This window comes from Xenopus laevis, chromosome 5S (assembly GCF_017654675.1).
Source record: "Xenopus laevis strain J_2021 chromosome 5S, Xenopus_laevis_v10.1, whole genome shotgun sequence".
NCBI lineage: Eukaryota > Metazoa > Chordata > Amphibia > Anura > Pipidae > Xenopus > Xenopus laevis.
This window is the reverse complement of record NC_054380.1, coordinates 85,272,047-85,298,006: the sequence shown is the minus strand read 5'-3', so window position 1 is coordinate 85,298,006 and position 25,960 is coordinate 85,272,047. Positions and strand designations below refer to the sequence as shown.

The 25,960-nt window shown below is 43.3% G+C and overlaps 1 protein-coding gene across 3 annotated transcripts in view; it reads left to right on the top strand.

The window, feature by feature from the left end:
• arhgef10.S (Rho guanine nucleotide exchange factor 10 S homeolog) overlaps positions 1–25,960 on the top strand; it is a 92,662-nt gene that overhangs the window by 45,929 nt on the left and 20,773 nt on the right. For 2 of the 3 annotated variants that reach the window (XM_018265570.2, XM_018265567.2), the window contains exons 12-22: positions 1,187–1,264; positions 3,601–3,780; positions 8,058–8,174; positions 9,648–9,740; positions 12,494–12,664; positions 20,629–20,774; positions 21,401–21,576; positions 22,615–22,730; positions 24,743–24,870; positions 24,997–25,097; positions 25,484–25,605. In XM_018265570.2, the coding sequence (XP_018121059.1) occupies positions 1,187–1,264; positions 3,601–3,780; positions 8,058–8,174; positions 9,648–9,740; positions 12,494–12,664; positions 20,629–20,774; positions 21,401–21,576; positions 22,615–22,730; positions 24,743–24,870; positions 24,997–25,097; positions 25,484–25,605 (1,428 nt within the window). The remainder of the gene's footprint in view (positions 1–1,186; positions 1,265–3,600; positions 3,781–8,057; positions 8,175–9,647; positions 9,741–12,493; positions 12,665–20,628; positions 20,775–21,400; positions 21,577–22,614; positions 22,731–24,742; positions 24,871–24,996; positions 25,098–25,483; positions 25,606–25,960) is intronic. The other variant, XM_018265568.2, reaches the window with a different exon arrangement.

Sequence of the window (25,960 nt, the reverse complement as noted above, 5' to 3'; positions counted from 1 at the left end):
TTTTCTAATAATGAAGGTTGAAGCTTTATTTTTCATCTTCTAAAGTAGCTCTGGGAGGGGGGGGGGTCACCAACTCTTTAACTGTTCTAATTAATACATTTAGTTTATAAATTTCTTATGTGTCCCTGCTGAGCAGAATCACTGAGTTTCATTAAAGGCAGCTGTTAGAAATGATACAATAATTACTAATATTCCACAGACACTGCTGAGAAATGTATCAACTAAATGTAGTAAATTGTAACAGTTCAAAATGCACCTGATTACTGAGCTGCCAGACTGAAACACCAGAAAGAGGAACTTTAAACTTAAATTTTGGGAAAACAGTAAAAAATAAAAGATAGAAAGCAATTGAAAATAGTCTTTTGTTTAAGGTGAAGAATCTGAAAACAACTGAACTGAAAAAAGTGTTTGGAAGGTGGCAAGGAACCCCTTTAAGCATAAGATTGTGTAATCTTAAAAATGAAATGTTGCAACCACTGGGAAATGAGAAACATCTACATTATTTTTATTTTGCTTTCTAGTTCACAACTTGCCTCTATAGTGCAAAACTTGTATAAACATGTTTGTTTTGGGTAAATTATAAAGCCCAATTAGACTATCACTATCCATATTGCATAATTCAGGATTTTCTGGTTTCTGCACCATTTAAATTAGTTTAGGTTGCCCTCTCGTGGCTGTAAATGGTATCTCTGTTAACAATCATTCTTCATAATGGAAATTTATGAAGCCCTCTGAACAAAAAGGCTCGGCAGGGTTACACAGCTGTGTATATGATGAGCCAGAACCAATCTAATCAAATAATAAAGTTTGAAGCAGTGAGGAATCTAAGTGTGGCCACCCTGCCCAAATATCTCTACTATTGTACTAGCAAGGAATAAAATGATTAATGAGCTCAGAAATAGCCCAAGAGAAGGCCTTCTCTTGCCTCTTTAAAGTCAGTGTTCATTACTGAGATACAGTAGACTGACAAGGCATTCAGTGCTCCATAAAAAACATATGAAAGCATGGAAAAGCCCCCGGATCTCACAAGAAAATCATGCCAACTAGCAGTGATCTATATATATGCTAAACCAGAATATTGTATGTTTGATAAAAAAAAAACTGAAATGATACAACTACATACCACACTGCTTTTTATTCATTTTGGATTTTGTAAAAATATAGACTTTTCTTGTTTTCTTGGCAGGTTGTGAGACGGTACGTTCTAGGATCGATCATGGAAAGTGAGAAGAACTATATAGACTCATTAAAAAGAATTCTTGAGGTATTAATGATTTAGTCAAAGATCTTGGTGATCATTTCAGAATCAACAAACTGCATGTTCTTTGTAATGATCATGTAATTCTATGTAACAGAAACTTACCCCGATATGTAATAAAAGGGACTAGTTGTCCTGGTGCAGTAACCCATAACAACCAATATGATTTTCTTTTACATTTTAAACAAGTGACCATTAAATGCAATAATTGGTTGCTATGTGTTACTGCACTTGCCTTTTTTATGTACCTCTCTATTGTATTTATGAAAAGTGAGAGATAGCAGGTATAATAATCAAGGGTTGCTAAGGGTAATTAGCAATGCTTTGTATTACTCTTGCCCAGTCTGTAGTCCTTTAATTATTGTTCAATTAATAGTTGTTTTCCAGCAGTAGCGGAATGACCATAAGTTGACTCTGTTTTGCCTGCACACCTCATTGCCCTAAAAGTATCTTCCTATTCTTAGGATGCTTTGAATAGACGTGGCTGGCTTTGAATATACTGCCTTAAAATTGAATATAAGCTTCATCATACTAAAATAAGAAGTTTTCGAAATACAATCATACAATCATAATTCTGTAGCGTTTCTGAAATAATCAATTTTATCTTCACTATCCCTCTCTCAGTATCTGTTTCTCTTCATTCTCTCTTCATGCAGCAGTTGGGTGCCAGATATTCATTGACAGTTAGATCCAATATATCTTATAGGATGGCTCCTTTTACCTAAAAGATGTATTAGAGCTCACTCTATTAAAATAACCAATCATTTCTATCTACATGCAGGATTTGTGCAAAAAGCAGATATTTTGTTAGATTTTGTTTGTATTGGAATCAGTTATTTGAGTGAGCTCTAATACATTTGCTAGGAAAGGAAGCCCCCCTATAATATATATTGGATTATTCCTCTGACACCCAACTGCTGCAAGAAGACAGAATGAAGAGAAACAGATGCCGAGAGAGGTATAGTGAACATTAACTTGATTATTTCAGAAACAATGCAGAATATTTAATTGATTGTATTTAGAAAGTGTCTTATTCATTTTTGCAATAGTTCCCCTTTAATATTTGGTTTGACAGACCATCATGTAAATGCAATGGCCTATAATTTCTTTTAAAAAGTCACTCTAACAAACTGAGTGTCTGTTCTGGGTTAAGATCAAGCAATTCTAGTACAGCACATTACAGAGTGAATGGCATTCATATACAGATGTGGCTCATTCTGCTGATTCCTCTTCTCAATACAGTTTGATCTGTATAGACCATAAACCATCATGCCTTCAAGAATCATAGGCTCCGTCTCATGAGCAACAATGGGGTGGGCAACATGGCCCCGGGGATATAGCAGTATGTGCACAACTGTTATATTATTTTTGTTACTTTTTGCTGCCTTGCTGGGACATAGAAGCTGGTACCTTGAATTTTCAGTTGCTGGCAGACATCCATGGCAGCTCGTTCCTCTGTAACGAAAAAATACTAAAATGTCACAGATTAGGTTGCTTGACTGACACTAGAATTATAGTTTGAGATGAAATCAAAAATGTTGCTTTGTTTTTTCCTGAAAAATCTATGATCCAGCTCTTTGGCATGCACGCACATTCATACCAATGCAATTTGAGACAACTACAGAATCCACAGTGTTTTTTATGTTCTTGGATGCAGATTGGCATTATCTTTATCTATAAGGCCTGTGGCAAAAAGAGGAATTTCTGTAGTTTTTGTACCTCCATTTTAGACTACAATCAAGTGACGGTGGTTTCAGGCAAATGCAATTTAAAGGGAAAAAATAACCCTCCCCTTTTTGACTTTAAAGCGATACTGAAATGTTCCTATAAAAATCATAGAAACGCGTCATATCAATGAAGAGATGCTGCTCGCCAAGTATTTGCAGCCAAAAGTAGCTGGGGCGGCACAATCTTTCCATAGGCTAATTACAAATGATAACAGGACTCCAGCCTGTGGAAGGATTGTGCCACCCCCAGAGATAGACTGTCATGGTTTATTTTCAATCTGTGGATTCAGCACAGATCAGTATTTTGATACAGTGTATATAAAACTTTATGAATGAGTTTGAGTCCAAAATGCTTACTTTTCCTTTAAAACTATAGGAGAAGGCAGGCATGATAATGGGTATTGGAAATCATGAAACATTGTGGTCAAATCTACCCTGTGCTATACAGTAGGTCTTATTCTTCATAGTGTGGCTGAAAATTCTGGAAAATACCTGCTTGTTCAGCATTTCTTTCATCGAAGAAGGGAGTGATGCTTAATTTACTTAATCATGTAATTTGCTCAGCCAAAAAAGATAAAATTGCAGCTGCTAATAGATTTTTCTTCATTAATACAGCAATATGAGAAGCCATTGTGGGACACAGAGCCAAGGTTATTAAGTGAAAGAAAGCTGAAAATAGTCTTCTATCGCATCAAGGAAATTCTCCAGTGTCACTCACTGTTCCAGATTGCTCTGGCCAGCCGAGTGGCAGAGTGGGACACTGCAGAAATGATTGGAGATGTGTTTGTAGCCTCAGTAAGTCATACATTATAAAAGAGAACATTAATCCTGTCTATGGCATTACATGTACAACAGGGAAACACTGTGTTGCTTTTACTAATCATTTTAATTCTGTAATGCTTTTCTTTCTACGTTCATCTGCTGCCATAAACTGGCTTTTTATAATAGACTTTAAACCTTATTTTGTAGCTAATCCTTATATAACAACTTGTTTGTATGGTATAAAAGGGAATACATGCCTTTATAATCTGCTTTTACCATCATTTTAGTTGAGAAGGCAGTATAATGTGAAGAATTTCTACTGGGGGCCAAGAATCTTTCCTTATATTATAGCAGCCTAGTGGCCAATAACAGGGGCACACTACAGAATTTATTAGTAATAAATGTGTCAAAATCTTTTGTGGCATCATTACTGGGAACAAGTTATCTAGACACAGAGAAAATATAATATTAGTAAATAGATGTACTTCAGTATGGTTCATTTGCGTAAAGGTGCATGTATAGTGAATTTTGTCTTTTATATATGGTCATTTCTAGCACATTAGAAGTAAAGGATTTCTGTGTTTTCATTTCTGTTAGGTGAATATGCTTGCCTGTGTGCTGCTCATGTCACCTAAATGTACTTTTATTAAAGATTTTATTTTGCATGTTTTTAAAATTAACAAACAATTAAGATAGTACTATAGGAGAGAGAAAGGAAAGCAAAACAAAGTGAGGCTAAGGCACCAAATTAGAAAATTTAAAGAAGGAGATGTTAAACAATCAGACATTTTGCAAGACATTTAGCATTACATTTCTCTGGACAACCTCTTTCTAGGTAAGTTAAATTTTGACTTGTAAGGGAATCATTTACAAACTTTTGCCAAAATCGTAGGGAAGGAAGGTCAAGAGATTTCCAGTGCATTAGGATAGCCTTTTTGGCATAATATAGCAACTGTAGGTAGCATATTCTGGAGTAGGACCAAAGTTATAAGTCGCCTATTACTCCTAATAAACACAATTCAGGAGAGCGGATATTTGGAAGTGCAACCTTCTCATTTAGAAATTGTAGCACCTCGCCCCAGAATCTCTGAATTGCTGGGCAGGTCCAGAATACCTGAAACATAGTGCCTATTTCCTCCCTACATTTGGGACATTGATCTGATACATTATTATAAATGTTTGTGGTAGGATAGTAGGGAGAGCTTCCACGGTAAGGGAGTTTAGATAAGAGCTTCGAAGGAGCCCACTGTTGCAGCTTCTAAAACCACTGCTGGGTTATCTGCATTAGACAACATCCACCAGTGGGCATATACTAATTGAACAGCAAAAAAGTATAATTTAAGGTTGGGTAGAGCTAGACCACCCTCAGATAAAGGGGCTTGCAGCCACGTAAAAATGTATTTTAATGACAAACATTACAATTGTTTGGCTTAGAAAGTTAAACCAAATTCTAACTCTCTTAACAGCAAGTGTGCCTGGGTACCATGGCAGTAGTTTGATGGACACTGTTAATAGGCAGTGCTCAGTCAGTGTGATAATGGCTTTTTTGGACCTGGAGGTTTTATGTACAGTACTAATTTGCAGTTGTTGTACTTGTGTTTTTTAACCCAGTGGGCATTTTCGGATGACTGCCAATGATGAAAACATTTCAGAGCCTCTAGCTGTTTCCCATTATTATGAATTCATTGTTTTTCAGACCTGCACAGGAGGGTAATGCTCTAGTTTCCTTATAGAGGGTTAAAGTGGACTGCCATATGCACATTGATGTTTCCTTGCAGGTATATAATATATTGCAAAGGAAAAAAGGCACATCTATTGTTGATACAGGCCTAATTAAGTTGTTGGGAGGAAAATTTAAAGGATTTACGATTGCTCAATATTATATCACTGTAGACACCTCAAAGACCCAAGCAAAACAAATTCATTTGTGCAGTATCAGGGGTAGCAAGGGCTTCATTTTACCTACAAGATTATGCTGGAACACTGGAATCACACTTGCCGCACTTCAGATCTCTTTTGCTGTTTACCCCGCCTCTTGCTCCTCTCTCACAATGCGCTGACTCCATCTTCCTGGTTCACATACTACCACTACTGGTCCCCTCACAGGCCATATGGCACACCAACAGACTGCATGTCAGGAAAGCAATCCAGGCAGACAAATACAATGTATTCAAGTATAAAAATTAATCTACACTTACAATTAAGTTCCAAAACTTCTTAACACGTTTGTAAATGTTCTCACTTCTTCAAAGGATTACAGATCACTTTTACACTGTCCTTTTTAAACATATGTCATAACTTCCTTTGGGCAGAAAATAACTCATTTGCATAAAACTATTTCACTTAAAAACTGTACAGGGAAGGGACCTATTATCCAGAATGCTGGGGACCTGGGGTTTTACGGATAACGGATCTTTCCATAATTTGGATCTTCATACTTTGTCTACTAGAAAATCATCCAAACATTAAATTAAATAAACCCACCAGGCTGGTTGTGTTTTTAATAAGGATTAATATCGTATTCTGGATCAAGTAAAATGTACTACTATATCATTACAGAGAAAAAGGAAATCATTTTGAAAAAAAATTGGATTATGTGGATAAAATAGTCTATGTTACCCTTTCCGTAAATTAGAGCTTTCTGGATAATGGGGTTCCAGATAACGGATCCCATACGTGTACAAAGGACACATAAATAAAAGCATAACTATTTAAAACATGCTATATTCATGAAAAAGACAATTAATATAAATCTCTATATTTAAACCCCTGGAAACAACGGTTTTCAATAAACATATCCAGTGAGTTTCCTCCTGTGAAATAACCTGTGTACTGTTCTCTCCTCTCCAATTTCTCTCCTTATTTGAAATGGCCAAAAACCTCAACCCACTTGGATCCATATTACAGTGTCGTTAAAAGTGTTCGGAAACACCATGGGGCAAATTCACTAACATTCGTAGTTTCGCCAGGCGCAACTTCGCCGCGCTTCGCCGCACTTCGCCAGGCGTAGTTTCGCCAGCGCTCCGCAAATTCACTAAAATCCGAAGTTGCTCTCAGGGCTAGCGTAAGGTTGCAAAGTTGCGCTAGCCTTGATTCGCTATGTAAAGCGAAGTTACGCTAGCGAAGGCTAATTTGCATACGGTGCCAAATTCAAATTTCAATGGAGGAATACGTATCAGCACTACAAATGCCTAGAAAACCTTCAAATCAGCAAATAAAATTTTTATTTTGCCCTACACATATGCCCACTGTCTAGGTAAGTTGCCATGAGTCAGGAAATGTAGGGGGGAAGGAGGGGAGCTCCAAAAAAAATTTCGATCTTTTTCAGCCTATCACCCATAATGTAGAAAACACGCCAGCGTTTTTTGGGACTTCGAAAAAATTTTGACTTTTTTTTTTAAACAATCCCTATCTACTCTATTTTGCTTCGCCAGGTCTGAGGTGGCGAAGGAAGTCTAGCGTAAAAAGGAAGCGTTCAGTACACTGCGCAAGTTAGTGAATTTGCGTAGTTACATCGCTAGCGAAAATTTGCCAGGCGTAAGGGTGCGAAGTAACACTAGCGAAACTACGCCAGCGTTCGTTAGTGAATTTGCACAGTAACGAAAATGCCAAACGCTAGCGAATTAACGCTAGCGTTCGGCGCTTCGGCGCTTAGTGAATTTGCCCCCATGGGTTTTTAAACCATTTCTAATGTTCATTATTTGTTCTCTGATTCTGGTAGTTTTCTGGTAGTGTGTGTGTGAACCATAAACCAGGTTTTTCTGCATAATCTTGTAACTAAGTTTGCCAGTAAATGAAGCCCCAGCTACTCCTGATACTGTGCAACTGGATTTGTTTTGCTTGGGTCTTTGAGGTGCTCTACAGTAATATAAATTAGATGATCGTTGTTGTGGATTTGAGGACACTGATACTGTGGCTGATATATCCACATCTAAAGAGCTGTATACGCTGTGGGAAAGCATGAGTTGCATATAAAAGATCTTTATACCTATAACAGGTTTTATAAGCTGCTACAGAACACCCCAGAGGCAACTATTAATGCTTTAACTGTTTCTAAATTATATGGTCTTAAGGTCCACAACTTATAACATAGGAATGAGAGTACAGTCCGCTTGATTTACAAGATAAAGTACATCTCATAGCATCAATTATTCAACCTGTGCTAGCAAGGGCATTCTGGGAGTTGCAGTTTTAGTCTGCCAATGATCTGCCCCTGCTGTAAACAGTTTAGTTGTTGTGTTTTATAAAATGCTACTTATTTTGCAAAGCTTTAAGAAGACCATCTAGCCTTTTTGTTTCTTTTTTTCAAGTTTTCAAAATCCATGGTCCTGGATGCATACAGTGAGTATGTGAATAACTTCAGCACGGCCGTCGGAGTTCTCCGGAAAGCCTGTGCCACAAAACCAGCTTTTCTGGAGTTTTTAAAAGTAAGCATGTTCATTTTTATACTGAAATCCCTAAATAAACAGAACAGTAACACCAAAAAATTAAAGTGTTTTAAAGTAAAGTAAATATCATGTAGTGTTGCCCTGCACTGGTAAAACTGATGTGTTGCTTCAGAAACACTACTATAGTTCATATAAACAAGCTGCTGTGTAGCAATGGTGAAAATTGAAAAGAGGCTATATGGCACAGGATAAATAATGGATAACAGATAACACCATTATGTTCTACAGAGCTTATTTGCTATCTGCTGTGTAACCTGAGCCTTTTCTCCTTTTGAATAACTGCCCCCATTGCTACACAGCAGTTTATTTATATAAACAATAGTAGTGTTTCTGAAGCAAACACAGCAGTTTTACCAGTGCAGGGCAACACTGCATTATATTTTTATTACTTTACAACAATTTAGTTTAATTTAGATGTTACTGGTCATTTAAGAACAGATGAGATTGCTTTGGCAGCCTTAGTCTGTTGTTGTTATGGCGAGAATATGTATAGCAGTGGACTATTAATAAGTCTGTGGGTTGGATTTCTATTAAAATGGTCGCTCCCTATATGCCATTTATAAAACGACCTTTGCTGTTAGGAGTTCTGTTTATAGAATATAATATTATATTAGAATATAGTATATTGGAATATATTATTATATTAATAGGTCTATTTATATAATCAGTACTATTTAGTGTTTTCAAGTTTGATTACAGGTTCCTAATGGTGTTGTCAGAGTGACCATTTTGATCCCTGCCCCATCAGGCCCCTCTTCATCTGTAACTATTTCCCATGAATAACTGAAGCACATGTAGAGGTGACAGGTGAACCTTCAGTTAAAAATATCAAAGTTACTATTGAGCAGAGGTCAGAAATAATTATAACCCTCACATTCACACAACACAAGCACTAATGTCCGTTTCATTAGGTACCAGTTAGTAAGCCTGTATGTGCACTGTGGGAGAGAACGGGAATATCCAGAGGAAATCTACATAGACAGGAAGAAGAGACTTATTGCAAATAGTGCCCTGGTCAGAATTGATCTCAGAATAAGTATATCCATCTGTTTTGTAGTTGAGCAGGCACTCAAAGGACCAAACAATCCAGTAGCCATGTAAAATCAAGTTGATGTTTGAACAATAAAGCTAGCCTTCTGCATTTCACATTCACTAACACTTAATCATAGGTGACTGGTGAACACAATACACGTAAGGTTACCTTTATTGTCAAAATAAATATCAACTTGGTTTTACTTGCCTGCTGGAATGTTTGGCCCTTAGAGTGTCTGCTCAAATACAATGTGGATGGATCTGCTCCCTTAGCTGAAAGCTCAGGGCAGAGCACCTGAGCCTCTTCCGATCTGTAGTGAGTTAACTTGTCATGTGGACCCTTTCTTTTTTGTGTATTTTTCTGAGATTTGTTCAGTATACAGTAAGTATATACCTAACCAGTTCTTGTTTGCCCTACAGCAGTGCCAAGAATCTAGTCCTGACAGAATAACTCTTTATGGTCTGATGATGAAACCTATTCAGCGCTTCCCACAGTTTATACTTCTGCTTCAGGTAATGAGCCACTCTCTCTATATCAGTTCTGAACTTTGTATGTACTGATTGTTGTGTGCATTTGGCAAAGTTTGTGAAACAATATGTGACCTAGGAGTAAAAGATAGACTTATACACACATTATGGGTTTAGCTCATATTTATAAATCCCTACTAAATAATAACTGATTTCTATATAAAGGGTGTGTTCAACACTGTATCTCATTCTGTCAGTAAAGATACAACTTGGGCTCATTAATCAATTAAATTATTCCACAAATAATTAGACTATTCTCAAGTTCAGAATTTCAAAAGCTGTCTGTCTGGTTTCTAGGGTTCAAAATGAAGACCAGTTGAAAAGTTGCTAAGAACATGACATTCTATAACATACTAAGGTAACTTAAAGGGATACTGTCATGGGAAAAAATGTTTTCCGAAAATGAATCAGTTAATAGTGCTGCTCCAGCAGAATTCTGCACTGAAATCCATTTCTCAAAAGAGCAAACAGATTTTTTTATATTCAATTTTGAAATCTGACATGGGGCTAGACATATTGTCAATTTCCCAGCTGCCCAAAGTCATGTGACTTGTGCTCTGATAAACTTCAATCACTCTTTACTGCTGTACTGCAAGTTGGAGTGATATCACCCCCCTCCCTTTTCCCCCCCAGCAGCCAAACAAAAGAACAATGGGAAGGTAACCAGATAGCAGCTCCCTAACACAAGATAACAGCTGCCTGGTAGATCTAAGAACAGCAGTCAATAGTAAAAACCCATGTCCCACTGAGACACATTCAGTTACATTGAGAAGGAAAAACAGCAGCCTGCCAGAAAGCATTTCTCTCCTAAAGTGAAGGCACAAGTCACATGACTGGGGGCAGCTGGGAAATTGACAAAATGTCTAGCCCCATGTCAGATTTCAAAATTAAATATAAAAAAATCTGTTTGCTCTTTTGAGAAATGGATTTCAGTGCAGAATTCTGCTGGAGTAGCACTATTAACTGATGCGTTTTGAAAAAAACATGTTTTCCGATGACAGGATCCCTTTAAGGTGAACTTCCTTTTTAAAGGTTCCCTTAACGTTACACATTTAATTTAGAAAGCGTGAGAATAATGCACAGGGGGTTATGCACAAGGCATTTGCTGTCTTGAGATATTCCATAACTATAAAAAAAACAAGGGCAGTTTGCTGCAAGAATCTTTATTGTGGTGTGCAGTTATACAGCAGAGGAAGTTAGATAGAGGTGGGGCTCAAAATACTATACAACTAAGACCAGAGAGAACTGGTGAGTTAACATACCCTTAGTGGCCACTTTATGTTCCAATTTTTTTACCAAATATTGATTATTTGAGAAATGTAACAATTTGTTCCAGCATGGAAAAAAACTTCAAACACCAGGGGGCAAATTCACGAAGCGCCTAACGCTAGCGTCAATTCGCTAGCGTTGGTCATTTTCGTTACTTCGCAAATTCACTAACGAACACTGGCGTAAATTCGCTAGTGTTACGTCGCACCCTTACGCCTGGAGAATTTTCGCAACGGACGTAACTACGCAAATTCACTAACGCGCGCATTGTACTTAACGCTACCATTTACGCTAGACTTCCTTCGCCACCTCAGACCAGGCGAAGCGCAATAGAGTAGATAGGGATTGCTTCAAAAAAAGTTCAAATTTTTTCTAAGTCCCAAAAAACGCTGGCGTTTTTTTCTATATTATGGGTGATAGGCTGAAAAAGATCGTAAAATTTTTTTGGGGCTCCCCTCCTTCCCCCCTACATTTCCTAACTACATTTTATTTGATGTTTTGAAGGTTTCCCAGGCATTTGTAGTGATTGTACGTATTCCTCCATTGAAATTTGAATTTGGCGCCGTATGCAAATTAACCATCGCTAGCGTAACTTCGCTTCGCTTAGCGAATCAACGCTAGCGCAACTTCGCAACCTTACGCTACCCCTGAGCGCAACTTCGGATTTTAGTGAATTTGCGGAGCGCTGGCGAAACTATGCCTGGCCAAGTGTGGCAAAGTGCGGCAAAGTTACGCCTGGCGCAACTACGAATCTTAGTGAATTTGCCCCCAGTTGTACTTTGCAAGGGGTGTTAAAGTTTAGTTCTGTTGGAGCATTCTTCTGACGTTTAGGAATATGTTCCTGACTGTTGGAAAAGTTTTGGGGAAGATACTGAAATGTTGGGAGTCCTTTTGCATGTGGAGATTGTGTTAGGATTTTACAGACTTCTCAAAAGCAATCAGCGTGCTCTTCTACTGGTATTGGCTTTTAAAATATGTCAATTTATTTAACAGCTTTCTGGGCTCTCTGGAAAATATACCTGACGATTAAAGTTTTGATCAATCTAACAAGAGATTGAACTTCTGGATTTCCCCTTTTGCTTTTTAATGAAACTTCACCTTGTGTTGCTGTAGCAGCTGCAACATGCTTTTTAAGCTTTACTTGGTTTAGGTCAAACAGGCCATTTTTGGTTGAGGTTTACAAATCTAAATATGAAACAGGATGGGAGTTCCCTTGGGTGGATCAGTTCAGAAAAAAGTTCAAGGAATATTTTACTAAAAGGGGCCAGCTGAACTGGTACCCTGCAAATTACATGAAACCAGGACAACAAGAATGCTTCCAGCAGTTTTGTTGCTCTGTTACCAGGGCTGCTTCCATACTTCCTCCAGCCCCATTAGACAACGTATGTTATAATTATTCATTAGATAGAGTTTGGTATGTTTTTTTTCATGTTGCACAATTCTTCTTGCACAAATCACTTACTATGCAGGACATGCTAAAAAATACAAACAAGGGACATCCAGACCGGCTTCCACTGCAGATGGCTCTTACAGAGTTGGAAACCTTAGCAGATAAACTGAACGAAAGGAAGCGAGATGCAGATCAGCGCTGTGAAATTAAGCAGATTGCCAAGGCAATGAATGAAAGATATCTGAATAAGGTAGGTTGGTCTTAAAATTTTTTGAACTACGTAATTGCTCTATGAATGTAGGTTACATAGCTGAGGTTGGAAAAAGGCATGAAGTTTTGCCAATTGCATATTTGCAAAGTAGGTAATGATTAATCCAGAGGAAGGCCTGTATGTTTTTAGAATGTTGCAGGAAACCAGAATATCTGAAGGTAACCCATACATATATGGTGAGTACATACACTCCAGATACACAGAGGGTCATTTATAAACATTGGGCAAATTTGCATATGGGCAGTAAGCCATGGCAACCACTAAGATGATTGCGTTAATGTTCAACCTGCAGCTGGCTGAAAAAACTAATGTTTGCTGTGGATTACTGCCAGTTTGCCCAGTGTTTATGAATAAGCCCCTGTCAGGTATTGCTGGGAGTCGAGCCGGGGACCTTTGGGTTTCTGGCTCGATACCCTAACCATTTGGCCAGGTGAGCAGCCTGTAGGGTTGCTCACTGTGTGTAACCTGGCCTCTGCAGTCCCAGCCCAGCTGCCGCCTGATTGGCCTCTCCAGCCCCAGCTCAGCTGCTGCCTATCTTAATCGGCCAATCAGGGCTGACTCCTTCCTATTTAAGGGCAGCTCTCAGACCACTCCTTGCCAGAGCATTGCATGGTTTTCTAGTACTGCGGCATCGCCCCTAACTAGGTTTCTAGCTCTTGCCCCTTCTCCCTTGTTAGTCTGCCTTGTCTTGTCCTGCTTACCTTTCCTATCTTGTACCTTTCTAGCCTCGACCTTGTTCCAACCCTACCTTGTACTCCTCTCTTGCTATCCTGCTCCAGTCTCCCTCTCTTGCTATCCTGCTCCAGTCTCCCTCTCTTGCTATCCTGCTCCAGTCTCCCTCTCTTGCTATCCTGCTCCAGTCTCCCTCTCTTGCTATCCTGCTCCAGTCTCCCTCTCTTGCTATCCTGCTCCAGTCTCCCTCTCTTGCTATCCTGCTCCAGTCTCCCTCTCTTGCTATCCTGCTCCAGTCTCCCTCTCTTGCTATCCTGCTCCAGTCTCCCTCTCTTGCTATCCTGCTCCAGTCTCCCTCTCTTGCTATCCTGCTCCAGTCTCCCTCTCTTGCTATCCTGCTCCAGTCTCCCTCTCTTGCTATCCTGCTCCAGTCTCCCTCTCTTGCTATCCTGCTCCAGTCTCCCTCTCTTGCTATCCTGCTCCAGTCTCCCTCTCTTGCTATCCTGCTCCAGTCTCCCTCTCTTGCTATCCTGCTCCAGTCTCCCTCTCTTGCTATCCTGCTCCAGTCTCCCTCTCTTGGCTATCCTGCTCCAGTCTCCCTCTCTTGCTATCCTGCTCCAGTCTCCCTCTCTTGCTATCCTGGTCTCCCTCTCTTGCTATCCTGCTCCAGTCTCCCTCTCTTGCTATCCTGCTCCAGTCTCCCTCTCTTGCTATCCTGCTCCAGTCTCCCTCTCTTGCTATCCTGCTCCAGTCTCCCTCTCTCTGCTATCCTGCTCCAGTCTCCCTCTCTTGCTATCCTGCTCCAGTCTCCCTCTCTTGCTATCCTGCTCCAGTCTCCCTCTCTTGCTATCCTGCTCCAGTCTCCCTCTCTTGCTATCCTGCTCCAGTCTCCCTCTCTTGCTATCCTGCTCCAGTCTCCCTCTCTTGCTATCCTGCTCCAGTCTCCCTCTCTTGCTATCCTGCTCCAGTCTCCCTCTCTTGCTATCCTGCTCCAGTCTCCCTCTCTTGCTATCCTTGCTCCAGTCTCCCTCTCTTGCTATCCTGCTCCAGTCTCCCTCTCTTGCTATCCTGCTCCAGTCTCCCTCTCTTGCTATCCTGCTCCAGTCTCCCTCTCTTGCTATCCTGCTCCAGTCTCCCTCTCTGCTATCCTGCTCCAGTCTCCCTCTCTTGCTATCCTGCTCCAGTCTCCCTCTCTTGCTATCCTGCTCCAGTCTCCCTCTCTTGCTATCCTGCTCCAGTCTCCCTCTCTTGCTATCCTGCTCCAGTCTCCCTCTCTTGCTATCCTGCTCCAGTCTCCCTCTCTTGCTATCCTGCTCCAGTCTCCCTCTCTTGCTATCCTGCTCCAGTCTCCCTCTCTTGCTATCCTGCTCCAGTCTCCCTCTCTTGCTATCCTGCTCCAGTCTCCCCTCTCTTGCTATCCTGCTCCAGTCTCCCTCTCTTGCTATCCTGCTCCAGTCTCCCTCTCTTGCTATCCTGCTCCAGTCTCCCTCTCTTGCTATCCTGCTCCAGTCTCCCTCTCTTGCTATCCTGCTCCAGTCTCCCTCTCTTGCTATCCTGCTCCAGTCTCCCTCTCTTGCTATCCTGCTCCAGTCTCCCTCTCTTGCTATCCTGCTCCAGTCTCCCTCTCTTGCTATCCTGCTCCAGTCTCCCTCTCTTGCTATCCTGCTCCAGTCTCCCTCTCTTGCTATCCTGCTCCAGTCTCCCTCTCTTGCTATCCTGCTCCAGTCTCCCTCTCTTGCTATCCTGCTCCAGTCTCCCTCTCTTGCTATCCTGCTCCAGTCTCCCTCTCTTGCTATCCTGCTCCAGTCTCCCTCTCTTGCTATCCTGCTCCAGTCTCCCTCTCTTGCTATCCTGCTCCAGTCTCCCTCTCTTGCTATCCTGCTCCAGTCTCCCTCTCTTGCTATCCTGCTCCAGTCTCCCTCTCTTGCTATCCTGCTCCAGTCTCCCTCTCTTGCTATCCTGCTCCAGTCTCCCTCTCTTGCTATCCTGCTCCAGTCTCCCTCTCTTGCTATCCTGCTCCAGTCTCCCTCTCTTGCTATCCTGCTCCAGTCTCCCTCTCTTGCTATCCTGCTCCAGTCTCCCTCTCTTGCTATCCTGCTCCAGTCTCCCTCTCTTGCTATCCTGCTCAGTCTCCCTCTCTTGCTATCCTGCTCCAGTCTCCCTCTCTTGCTATCCTGCTCCAGTCTCCCTCTCTTGCTATCCTGCTCCAGTCTCCCTCTCTTGCTATCCTGCTCCAGTCTCCCTCTCTTGCTATCCTGCTCCAGTCTCCCTCTCTTGCTATCCTGCTCCAGTCTCCCTCTCTTGCTATCCTGCTCCAGTCTCCCTCTCTTGCTATCCTGCTCCAGTCTCCCTCTCTTGCTATCCTGCTCCAGTCTCCCTCTCTTGCTATCCTGCTCCAGTCTCCCTCTCTTGCTATCCTGCTCCAGTCTCCCTCTCTTGCTATCCTGCTCCAGTCTGTCTCCCTCTCTTGCTATCCTGCTCCAGTCTGTCTCCCTCTCTTGCTATCCTGCTCCAGTCTGTCTCCCTCTCTTGCTATCCTGCTCCAGTCTGTCTCCCTCTCTTGCTATCCTGCTCCAGTCTGTCTCCCTCTCTGCTATCCTGCTCCAGTCTGTCTCCCTCTCTTGCTATCCTGCTCCAGTCTGTCTCCCTCTCTTGCTATCCTGCTCCAGTCTGTCTCCCTCTCTTGCTATCCTGCTCCAGTCTGTCTCCCTCTCTTGCTATCCTGCTCCAGTCTGTCTCCCTCTCTTGCTATCCTGCTCCAGTCTGTCTCCCTCTCTTGCTATCCTGCTCCAGTCTCCCTCCCTCTCTTGCTATCCTGCTCCAGTCTCCCTCCCTCTCTTGCTATCCGCTCCAGTCTCCCTCCCTCTCTTGCTATCCGCTCCAGTCTCCCTCTCTTGCTATCCGCTCCTGTCTCCCTCTCTTGCTATCCGCTCCTGTCTCCCTCTCTTGCTATCCGCTCCTGTCTCCCTCTCTTGCTATCCGCTCCTGTCTCCCTCTGCACTCTATCCCCCAGTTTGATCTACGCCCGCACCGTCCTGTCCCATCCAAGCCGTTCCACTCCTGCCACGTCCAGTCCTTTCCTGTTGAGTCGTCGCCCTCTTCTTCCTGTCTTGTCCAGTCCTATCCGTCCTGTTCCAGTCTGACTTTTCGCCCTCATCTACCTGTTCCTGCTTCCCTTCAAGTTTCCCCTTGGCACATACAGCCCCTGCCTCAAGGACTCGCCCTTTCCCTTCAGACTCTACAGCGCCCCCTACCTAATCCTTGACAGAATGCTCTGGCCAAAAGAGTCTGCAAGGGCTGTTCCTGTGCCTTCTGACCGGATTCCCAAAAAGACTGAATATTCTATTTTGACCCGCAGATACTGTGATGGCTCCCCAAGTAAAATTCATATCTTTCTAGAGGAAGTCCTGCTCCTTTCAGAGAAAAAACACTTTCTAAGTGCTCCTCCAGTCGAGCAAGTTTCGGAAATCATTTTCTTCCTGCTAGAAGGTGAAGCTCGTTACTGGGCCGAGAACTTACTGTGCAGTAAATCCCCTATAATCTACAATACTGCTCAGTTTCTGTTGGCATTCCTAGATAAATTTGCTCCAGTTCCCTCCAGTATCCCTCCGCAGTCTGCTCCAGTTCTAGGGCCGGCTATCCCTCCGCAGTCTGCTCCAGTTCTAGGGCCGGCTATCCCTCCGCAGTCTGCTCCAGTTCCAGGGCCGGCTATCCCTCTGCAGTCTGCTTCGGTTCCCGGGCCTGCCACCCCTCAGCAACTGCTTCCCCTGCAGCCTCGGCTGCCCACAGCTCCAGAGGGGCCTACCCAGCAGCATCGGCTGCCCACAGCTCCAGAGGGGCCTACCCAGCAGCATCGGCTGCCCACAGCTCCAGAGGGGCCTACCCAGCAGCATCGGCTGCCCACAGCTCCAGAGGGGCCTACCCAGCAGCATCGGCTGCCCACAGCTCCAGAGGGGCCTACCCAGCAGCATCGGCTGCCCACAGCTCCAGAGGGGCCTACCCAGCAGCATCGGCTGCCCACAGCTCCAGAGGGGCCTACCCAGCAGCATCGGCTGCCCACAGCTCCAGAGGGGCCTACCCAGCAGCATCGGCTGCCCACAGCTCCAGAGGGGCCTACCCAGCAGCATCGGCTGCCCACAGCTCCAGAGGGGCCTACCCAGCAGCATCGGCTGCCCACAGCTCCAGAGGGGCCTACCCAGCAGCATCGGCTGCCCACAGCTCCAGAGGGGCCTACCCAGCAGCATCGGCTGGCCACAGGTCCAGAGGGGCCTACCCAGCAGCATCGGCTGGCCACAGCTCCAGAGGGGCCTACCCAGCAGCATCGGCTGCCCACAGCTCCAGAGGGGCCTACCCAGCAGCATCGGCTGGCCACAGCTCCAGAGGGGCCTACCCAGCAGCATCGGCTGGCCACAGCTCCAAAGGGGTCTACCCAGCAGCATCGGCTGCCTACAGTTCCAGTGGGGCCTTCCCTGCAACCGCCATTGCCTTCAGCTCCAGAGCCGGTTCCCCAGCAGCCTCCGCTGCCCATGGCTTCAGCTAGGCTTCCCCGGCGACTGGCTCCCCACTGGCTGCCTCCTGCACTTGTGCCGGCTCAACAGCAGCTGCCTCCTGTACCCATGCCTTGTCCTGTGCCCCCAGAAGTGGGGCTTCTGCCTGATCCTGTGCCCCCAGAAGTGGGGCTTCTGCCTGATCCTGTGCTCCCAGAAGTGGGGCTTCTGCCTGATCCTGTGCTCCCAGAAGTGGGGCTTCTGCCTGATCCTGTGCTCCCAGAAGTGGGGCTTCTGCCTGATCCTGTGCTCCCAGAAGTGGGGCTTCTGCCTGATCCTGTGCTCCCAGAAGTGGGGCTTCTGCCTGATCCTGTGCTCCCAGAAGTGGGGCTTCTGCCTGATCCTGTGCTCCCAGAAGTGGGGCTTCTGCCTGATCCTGTGCTCCCAGAAGTGGGGCTTCTGCCTGATCCTGTGCTCCCAGAAGTGGGGCTTCTGCCTGATCCTGTGCCCCCAGAAGTGGGGCTTCTGCCTGATCCTGTGCCCCGAGATGGGGGGCTTCTGCCTTGTCCTGTGCCCTCAGAGGTGGGGCTTCTGCAGTGTCTTAACACAGTGACTGTACCAACCCTTAAAATAACATTCAAAACCCAGGCACTCATGTGGAGGGCACCCGCGAGGGTGGAGTTGCCTATACTGTTGCCAAGTCCCAGAGCACCCGCCAGGGTGGCTCAACCGAGTATCAGAGCACCCGCCAGGGTGGCTCTACCGAGTATCAGAGCACCCGCCAGGGTGGCTCTTCCGAGTCCCAGAGCACCCACCAGGGTGGCTCTACCAAGTATCAGAGCACCCGTGAGGGTGGCTCCTCCAGGTCCCAGAGCACCCGCCAGGGTGGCTCTACCTAGTATCAGAGCACCTGTGAGGGTGGTTCTACCAAGTATCAGAGCACCTGTGAGGGTGGCTCTTCCAGGTCCCAGAGCACCCGCCAGGGTGGCTCTTCCGAGTCCCAGGGCACCCGCCAGGGTGGCTCTTCCGAGTCCCAGGGCACCCGCCAGGGTGGCTCTTCCGAGTCCCAGGGCACCCGCCAGGGTGGCTCTTCCGAGTCCCAGGGCACCCGCCAGGGTGGCTCTTCCGAGTCCCAGGGCACCCGCCAGGGTGGCACTGCCGAGCATCAGGGCACCCGCCAGGGTGGCTCTGCCAAGTTCCAGGGTGGCTAATACAATAGCATTACCTTCTAGTTGGGCACCCATGTGGTTAGTTCTGCCCATAGCATTGCCAGTTCCCCAGGTGCACGAAAATGTTGGTCACTGTGGCGCCTGGGAGTCGCCTTGTGAGGGGGGGATACTGTCAGGTATTGCTGGGAGTCGAGCCGGGGACCTTTGGGTTTCTGGCTCGATACCCTAACCATTTGGCCAGGTGAGCAGCCTGTAGGGTTGCTCACTGTGTGTAACCTGGCCTCTGCAGTCCCAGCCCAGCTGCCGCCTGATTGGCCTCTCCAGCCCCAGCTCAGCTGCTGCCTATCTTAATCGGCCAATCAGGGCTGACTCCTTCCTATTTAAGGGCAGCTCTCAGACCACTCCTTGCCAGAGCATTGCATGGTTTTCTAGTACTGCGGCATCGCCCCTAACTAGGTTTCTAGCTCTTGCCCCTTCTCCCTTGTTAGTCTGCCTTGTCTTGTCCTGCTTACCTTTCCTATCTTGTACCTTTCTAGCCTCGACCTTGTTCCAACCCTACCTTGTACTCCTCTCTTGCTATCCTGCTCCAGTCTCCCTCTCTTGCTATCCTGCTCCAGTCTCCCTCTCTTGCTATCCTGCTCCAGTCTCCCTCTCTTGCTATCCTGCTCCAGTCTCCCTCTCTTGCTATCCTGCTCCAGTCTCCCTCTCTTGCTATCCTGCTCCAGTCTCCCTCTCTTGCTATCCTGCTCCAGTCTCCCTCTCTTGCTATCCTGCTCCAGTCTCCCTCTCTTGCTATCTTGCTCCAGTCCTGTCTTGCTATCCGCTCCTGTCTCCCTCTGCACTCTATCCCCCAGTTTGATCTACGCCCGCACCGTCCTGTCCCATCCAAGCCGTTCCACTCCTGCCACGTCCAGTCCTTTCCTGTTGAGTCGTCGCCCTCTTCTTCCTGTCTTGTCCAGTCCTATCCGTCCTGTTCCAGTCTGACTTTTCGCCCTCATCTACCTGTTCCTGCTTCCCTTCAAGTTTCCCCTTGGCACATACAGCCCCTGCCTCAAGGACTCGCCCTTTCCCTTCAGACTCTACAGCGCCCCCTACCTAATCCTTGACAGCCCCAGTGTGTTGAAGCCTAGACCAGTTCTCAAACATTACTCATTTATTTTGCAAACTTTAGATGTGCTTTCAAGTGCATATTTTTGTGCTTTGACTATTTTTGTGTCACTTGAAATGGTTGACCTGTATCTCATGTGAAGTATAGTAGTAGTTATTCATAAGCAGGCACTGGGTATCTTGTTAAAATAAATGGAAGTATGCCTGGAATAAATTACAGGGAAGTACTGCAAGAGAACCTGTTTCATTTTAAACCTTTTTTTTAAAGGTTAATGGCAAAGCTGGTTCAAACTTACTCCAAAATTCTTAAAGGACAAGGAAAGCTGCCCTAAGCACCTAACAAATGAACACCCCTCAGTAACATTTCTTGTCCATTTTGTCTGTTTTTTTCTGCAAATGGTGTGGTGTTTGCAGCCCCACACCCCTAACCTATTATTTACTCTGTTACTTAGTGTGGATTATTTTGCATTTGGTAAGGTAAAAAAATGTGCTTTGTTTTAATGTGCAGCTTCTAAGCAATGGAAGCAGATACCTTATTCGATCGGATGATATGGTAGAAACTGTTTTCAACGAAAGGGGGGAGATTGTAAAAACAAAGCAACGGAGACTCTTTATGTTAAATGATGTACTGATGTGCGCCACAGCGCATGCTAGGTAAGTATACGGTTGATATTAACCAAATCATGTGGACCTGTCACTGTTAGCTATATAAGATATTGATAGTTGTAATCGCAACACACACATAGTATTTAGAATTTAGCATTCAGATTCAGGATGGGATTCATGATTTTATAATAAAAGTGGCCACAAGATGGCAGAGATTCCACTGTATTTTCCATCTTGGTTGGAACAACATCTCAGGGAAGTGTCGTTATTGAGTATTTTGGAACCAGATCAATGTCATTTTGATATGAGTTTCAAAATTTTTTATATTTTTAGCTTGCATGATATCGGCTACCCAAAATTTTCCCATGTTGAAGGTCCCCATTATTAGGTGACCTTAGTGGTCCTCCCATTCCTAAAATTGCAAAAAGCAGCATGATATATCATGAAAGACTATCAGTAACAGCTGGAGATTAGATCATCTGGAGTAAATGGAATTTTCACAATGGAAAGCATTTTTTTTTCAATTTTATGGCAAAATGATAATATGGAAAAGCTTGTCACAAATCGAGAGCTTCTTTCTATAGGAATGAGTAGGAAAGATTCTCTGAGCTTGTGGCCCTACCATGTTGCTGTTAAACTCTTCTGGGGCATTTCTACAATTCCATTTTTTTTAGGTCTTCTGTGGAAGGCAGTAGTGCAGTAACCACAAACCAAAAATACTTACTAAAATGGAGTGTACCACTAAACAATGTTGAAGTGATTGAATATGGAGAAAGTGAGGACCAAGGAGGCCAAACTCTGTATTCTTCTTTGCATGTTGCTGAAAAAGTTGTTATTAGCAGTAAACCAAGTAAGTAAATATGAAGGATGAAGTGTTTATTCTTTATCTACCCGCAATGCCAAATTTATGTGTTTTGGTCAAATCATAGTTATACTGGCTTTTCTCTGCTAACTAAATGATGGAAGAACAGTTTGCTTAGTGATTCCTAGCTCCCCGGTAGCTGCAATCCCTGCAGATTTTTATATATTTCATTTTTCTCAGCTTTACTACTATTATGTCAAAGGCAAATATGCAGAAGATGTGGATATAGTGATCATTGCCTTCACACCTTACTCTATATTTTAGGGGACAAAAATATTGTTTGTATTTACTGTATCTTTAATATGTCTGCTATAATAAAACCAGGCCCAAACTAAAATTGTCAAAGTTAGAAAAGCGTGCAAGAAGGCAGAAAAAAAAGAAAAATAATGTTTATATTTGAGCGACACAATGGGATTCCTGTTTAATATGCGTGGCCAGTGTATGAGAGGGCTCGCGTGTTTCTCTTTAGCTATAAAGCTGCCAGGGCAGACACACTAGACTGCGGAAACCTTGGATTGTTAAAGGCATAAATCTTTCATATTTAATCATTTTAACCTTGTTACAGACTGATATCTTTGGCACAACTATGCTGTAACATGAGCTGGGACACGTTGTGTTGCAGCACTTATAGTATGCATTGTATTTCCATTATCTTTGCACTGTCCCAGTAAGAGCAGTAGGTGGATCTACAGGAGGATGGAGGCAGAACTTGCTTCCTTGTGAGAAAGGTGCTGTGATAAGATAGTGCATACATAACAGCTGGGGGTTGATCTTCAAGTTCCCTAACTGGGTTGGGGCAGAGTCCATTTAGGTTCAAAGTAATGTTTAGTTAGCTGCCTTTGGTTGTGTCTATGCCTTCTATATAAATAGTGCAAGTATGTTTTTGGTTACAGCAGGGACTCTTAAGAGCTCACAGAGTATGTAAAGGAACATGTGACCTTTTTCTGGCTGGGTGTGTTTAGTTCTCTTTCAATGTATTATTCACAGTTCACTAATGGACCCATGTTTATTTTTAAATACTTTCAGATAAACTGTACATGGGGCCTGGACAGCTGTATAATGACTTGCAGAACCTACTTCATGATTTGGATGTAGTCAACCAGATAGCTCAGCTTGTTGGACAGCTGAAGGGGAACTATCAGGTAACCACCAGCTTTACTGTTTATATGGGAATTCCAATGCAGGAGATTTAAGGTTTAAGAGATTTATGATAAGGGTTTGTCATTATAGGAATCTCTACTTTTGACTCCGCTCAGACCAGTGTGTTTCAGATCACCTCTGGTGGCTTTTTTTGAGCCCAAAATATTTATTAGAACAGACTTAAAATTGCTGACACCTGTGCTGCCCAGTGTTTCTATCGAAGGTGATCCTATAGTGATAATTACAATCTAGCGATCTAATGATGGCCAATACAAGGGGTGAGCTCCCCTTTAAATAGAACGGCTTGTTCCTTCTCTATCTCTTCCCCCCCCCCAGCTTCTTTTGCTTTGGTTTCTCCTCAATGCTGTCTGGGCAATTCGGTATCTTGCCCTCCCCCGCAGAATGCAGAAACACAGGACTGAGGAAGCGCGGTTATAATTCCCCTAGCATCTAGTCTATTCTGTTACAAGTAGAGAAGGAGGAATCGAATGTGGCTTAAACATATGCAGCTTACCATTATAGTTATCTTCAGTTACCATGGAAACATTATACTGAAGCTTCGGTGTCAGTCTGTGCCTTTAGAACTATGACACTTGATTATTCTGATTTGGTAACTGTTCCTGAGAGAAGTATATGTATTATAAAATGGAACTAAGATGTTATATGAATGCTTAAAGAGGTAGTGTTTAATTGTAAATAGACTGCGGGAGAATTCTGTCTGGAGGAATTGAGGGAAGGCATTCCAGATATAAGAAGCAGCAAGAGAGAAAGGTTTAAGGCGAGAAACAGCAGTAAAAGTGGCAGGTGCAAACAGGCAGTTGAAAAGAATGGAGGTATTGGCCAGGAGCATTTGAAAACACAAGATATATTGGGGTGAAGAGGAATAAAGAGCTCTGAAAGTAATGAGAAGGCATTTATAAATTGTGCTTAGTGGTGTGATGTATATTTTATATTGCATTGTATATGGTTTAATTATTGTATAGTGATGTCATTTGTGTCTAGTGTTGCCAGTAAAACACCTGCCAAGCTCGGGATTACAAATTTACCGGCAATGTAGTTGTCGGTAATTTCTAATACCCTTAACAAAGCCCTTGGCCATCTGGTGGAAACTTACAGTTTTTTCCTCTTCTGGGCATCGGATGGTGTGGCCACACCCCTTTTTGCATCACATGTTCGGTGGCTCCACCCCCTTTCCCATCATGGCCCGCCCTTTTAGTTCCCGCCCCTACCACCAGCCGGTAATATTTTTTGGAAAAGTTGGCAACCCTATTTGTGTCCCATGACTCACTGAAACATAAAAATACTGTACCTCCTGCTGTAAAATATGAGGATATGATACCTCTGAGTTCCACTACCATCAAGACCTTCTGTCTCATTTAGTGAGCTCCTTACATTTTACTAAAGGGGGCACATCATCTCTGTTTTTTCAACCAAAAAAAGGGCACACTCTTTTTAATTTCAACATCAAGTTTCTGCTAGCCATATTAGCGCAGATAACTCCATGTATGGAGGGCAGCGCACAATTTTTTTTAACAATAAAATAATCAGATCTGTTGTTCAATGCGTTGTGAATAGGAGGTTATGTTATGAACCTTATTTTTGGAATGGTTACAGAGTATGAAAACATAGATGCACATTTTTACCCATAATGCAACATTCTATCCCAGAACAGCGGTATGGTGCCTGCTGCAAACTGTGCAACTATACACTGACGCTGCAGAGGCATCAGGAGTAAAGTATTTACATTTGGGCACAACATGCAATCATTTCCAAATACCTTTTATATAGCTGAACGTTACCTCTGTATCTTTTGTATAAAGCAGCATGTCATTCAGACTTGCTGTTGAATTCCTGACATCCACAAAACCAAAACCATTACCTGCATGTACCTCTACTCTATTTGTAGCCTAAATGAAGCAAACATAGGAACTATTGTATGTGCCATATACTGTATCTTCTGATTTAGTTTGCATACGTTTTAGATTTAAATATCCATCCTCTGTTTCCTGTTCAGAACATCAACCATGCAGTTGCCCAAGATTGGTCTGTAGGGTTACAAAAGTTGATCTTGAAGAAAGAAAATGAAATCCAAGCTGCAGACCGCTGCAGAATTCAGCTCCAACTCCCTGGCAAGCAGGACAAGTTAGTGCTATTTTAGTCCAGCCATGTCATTTCATTGAAATGCTTATAAAAGTCTAATTGTTTATAGTAAATATTTGTTCATTGATCATGCATTTTCTTATACCATTTTCCCTGACTGTGTTTCAGGTCAGGACGCCCCACCTTCTTTACTGCAGTATTTAACACATTGTTTCCTGCTGCCAAACAGTCATGGCTCAATAAGTTACAGATGTCTAAGCTTGCTCTTGGTAAGCCTCCAAACATGCAGTTCCAAAATAATAATAATCTGGCAAAAATGTGGGATTGGGCATGTTACACATTTTAATGTGACTTCAGCATTTTCAGAAGGGAACCATCCTATTATTTTCTACCTGAAGGCCTTAGGCAGCTTTTAGGAACCATAACTGTATATGAACCAAATCACAAGGAATCCTTGGAAGGGAAAATATTGCTCCTAACATTTCGGTTTACACCACAGAAATTTAAAGCACAAGCAGCGCAGTTTCTGATAGGATCCCAAGAAGAAATAGGTTTTCTTGTTATATAGTTGCGGTAGGGCAAATTATGGCAGGCATTGGGAAAAACATGGCTGGCAAAAATACCTCTTTACTTTTGCTTTGATTATTTATTACAGGAGAAGAGAACAACATAGGCTGGTTTTGTTTAGAAGATGAAGGCAATCAAGTTAAGAAGGAGAAGCATCCCTTGCTTGTGAAACACTTACCAGTTGTCATGTCAAAGCAGCAGGAATTTAAGGTAAACTAAGTATGCTAGATAAGTAATGTTTCTAAATGCATCACCTGATGTACAAATTGTAGAATATAAATATATTCATACGTACGTACGTACATACGTACATACATACATACATACATACATCGGCTGATTTACTAAGATAAGTGCCAAATTGCACCAGTTAGTTTTGGCACACTGTCGACAAATTGGCCTGTCTTATTGCCAGTCTTTCTGGTCTTGGTTTTAAAGAGTTTTCTTACTCCATGCACAATAATTTTGTCCAGTGATATTATTGGGTAGTCTCGCATACACTGCAAATAATATTTCAGTCTGAGGACTGAGGAGGCCAACCTTTTTAATATTTAGTTTCTTGGAG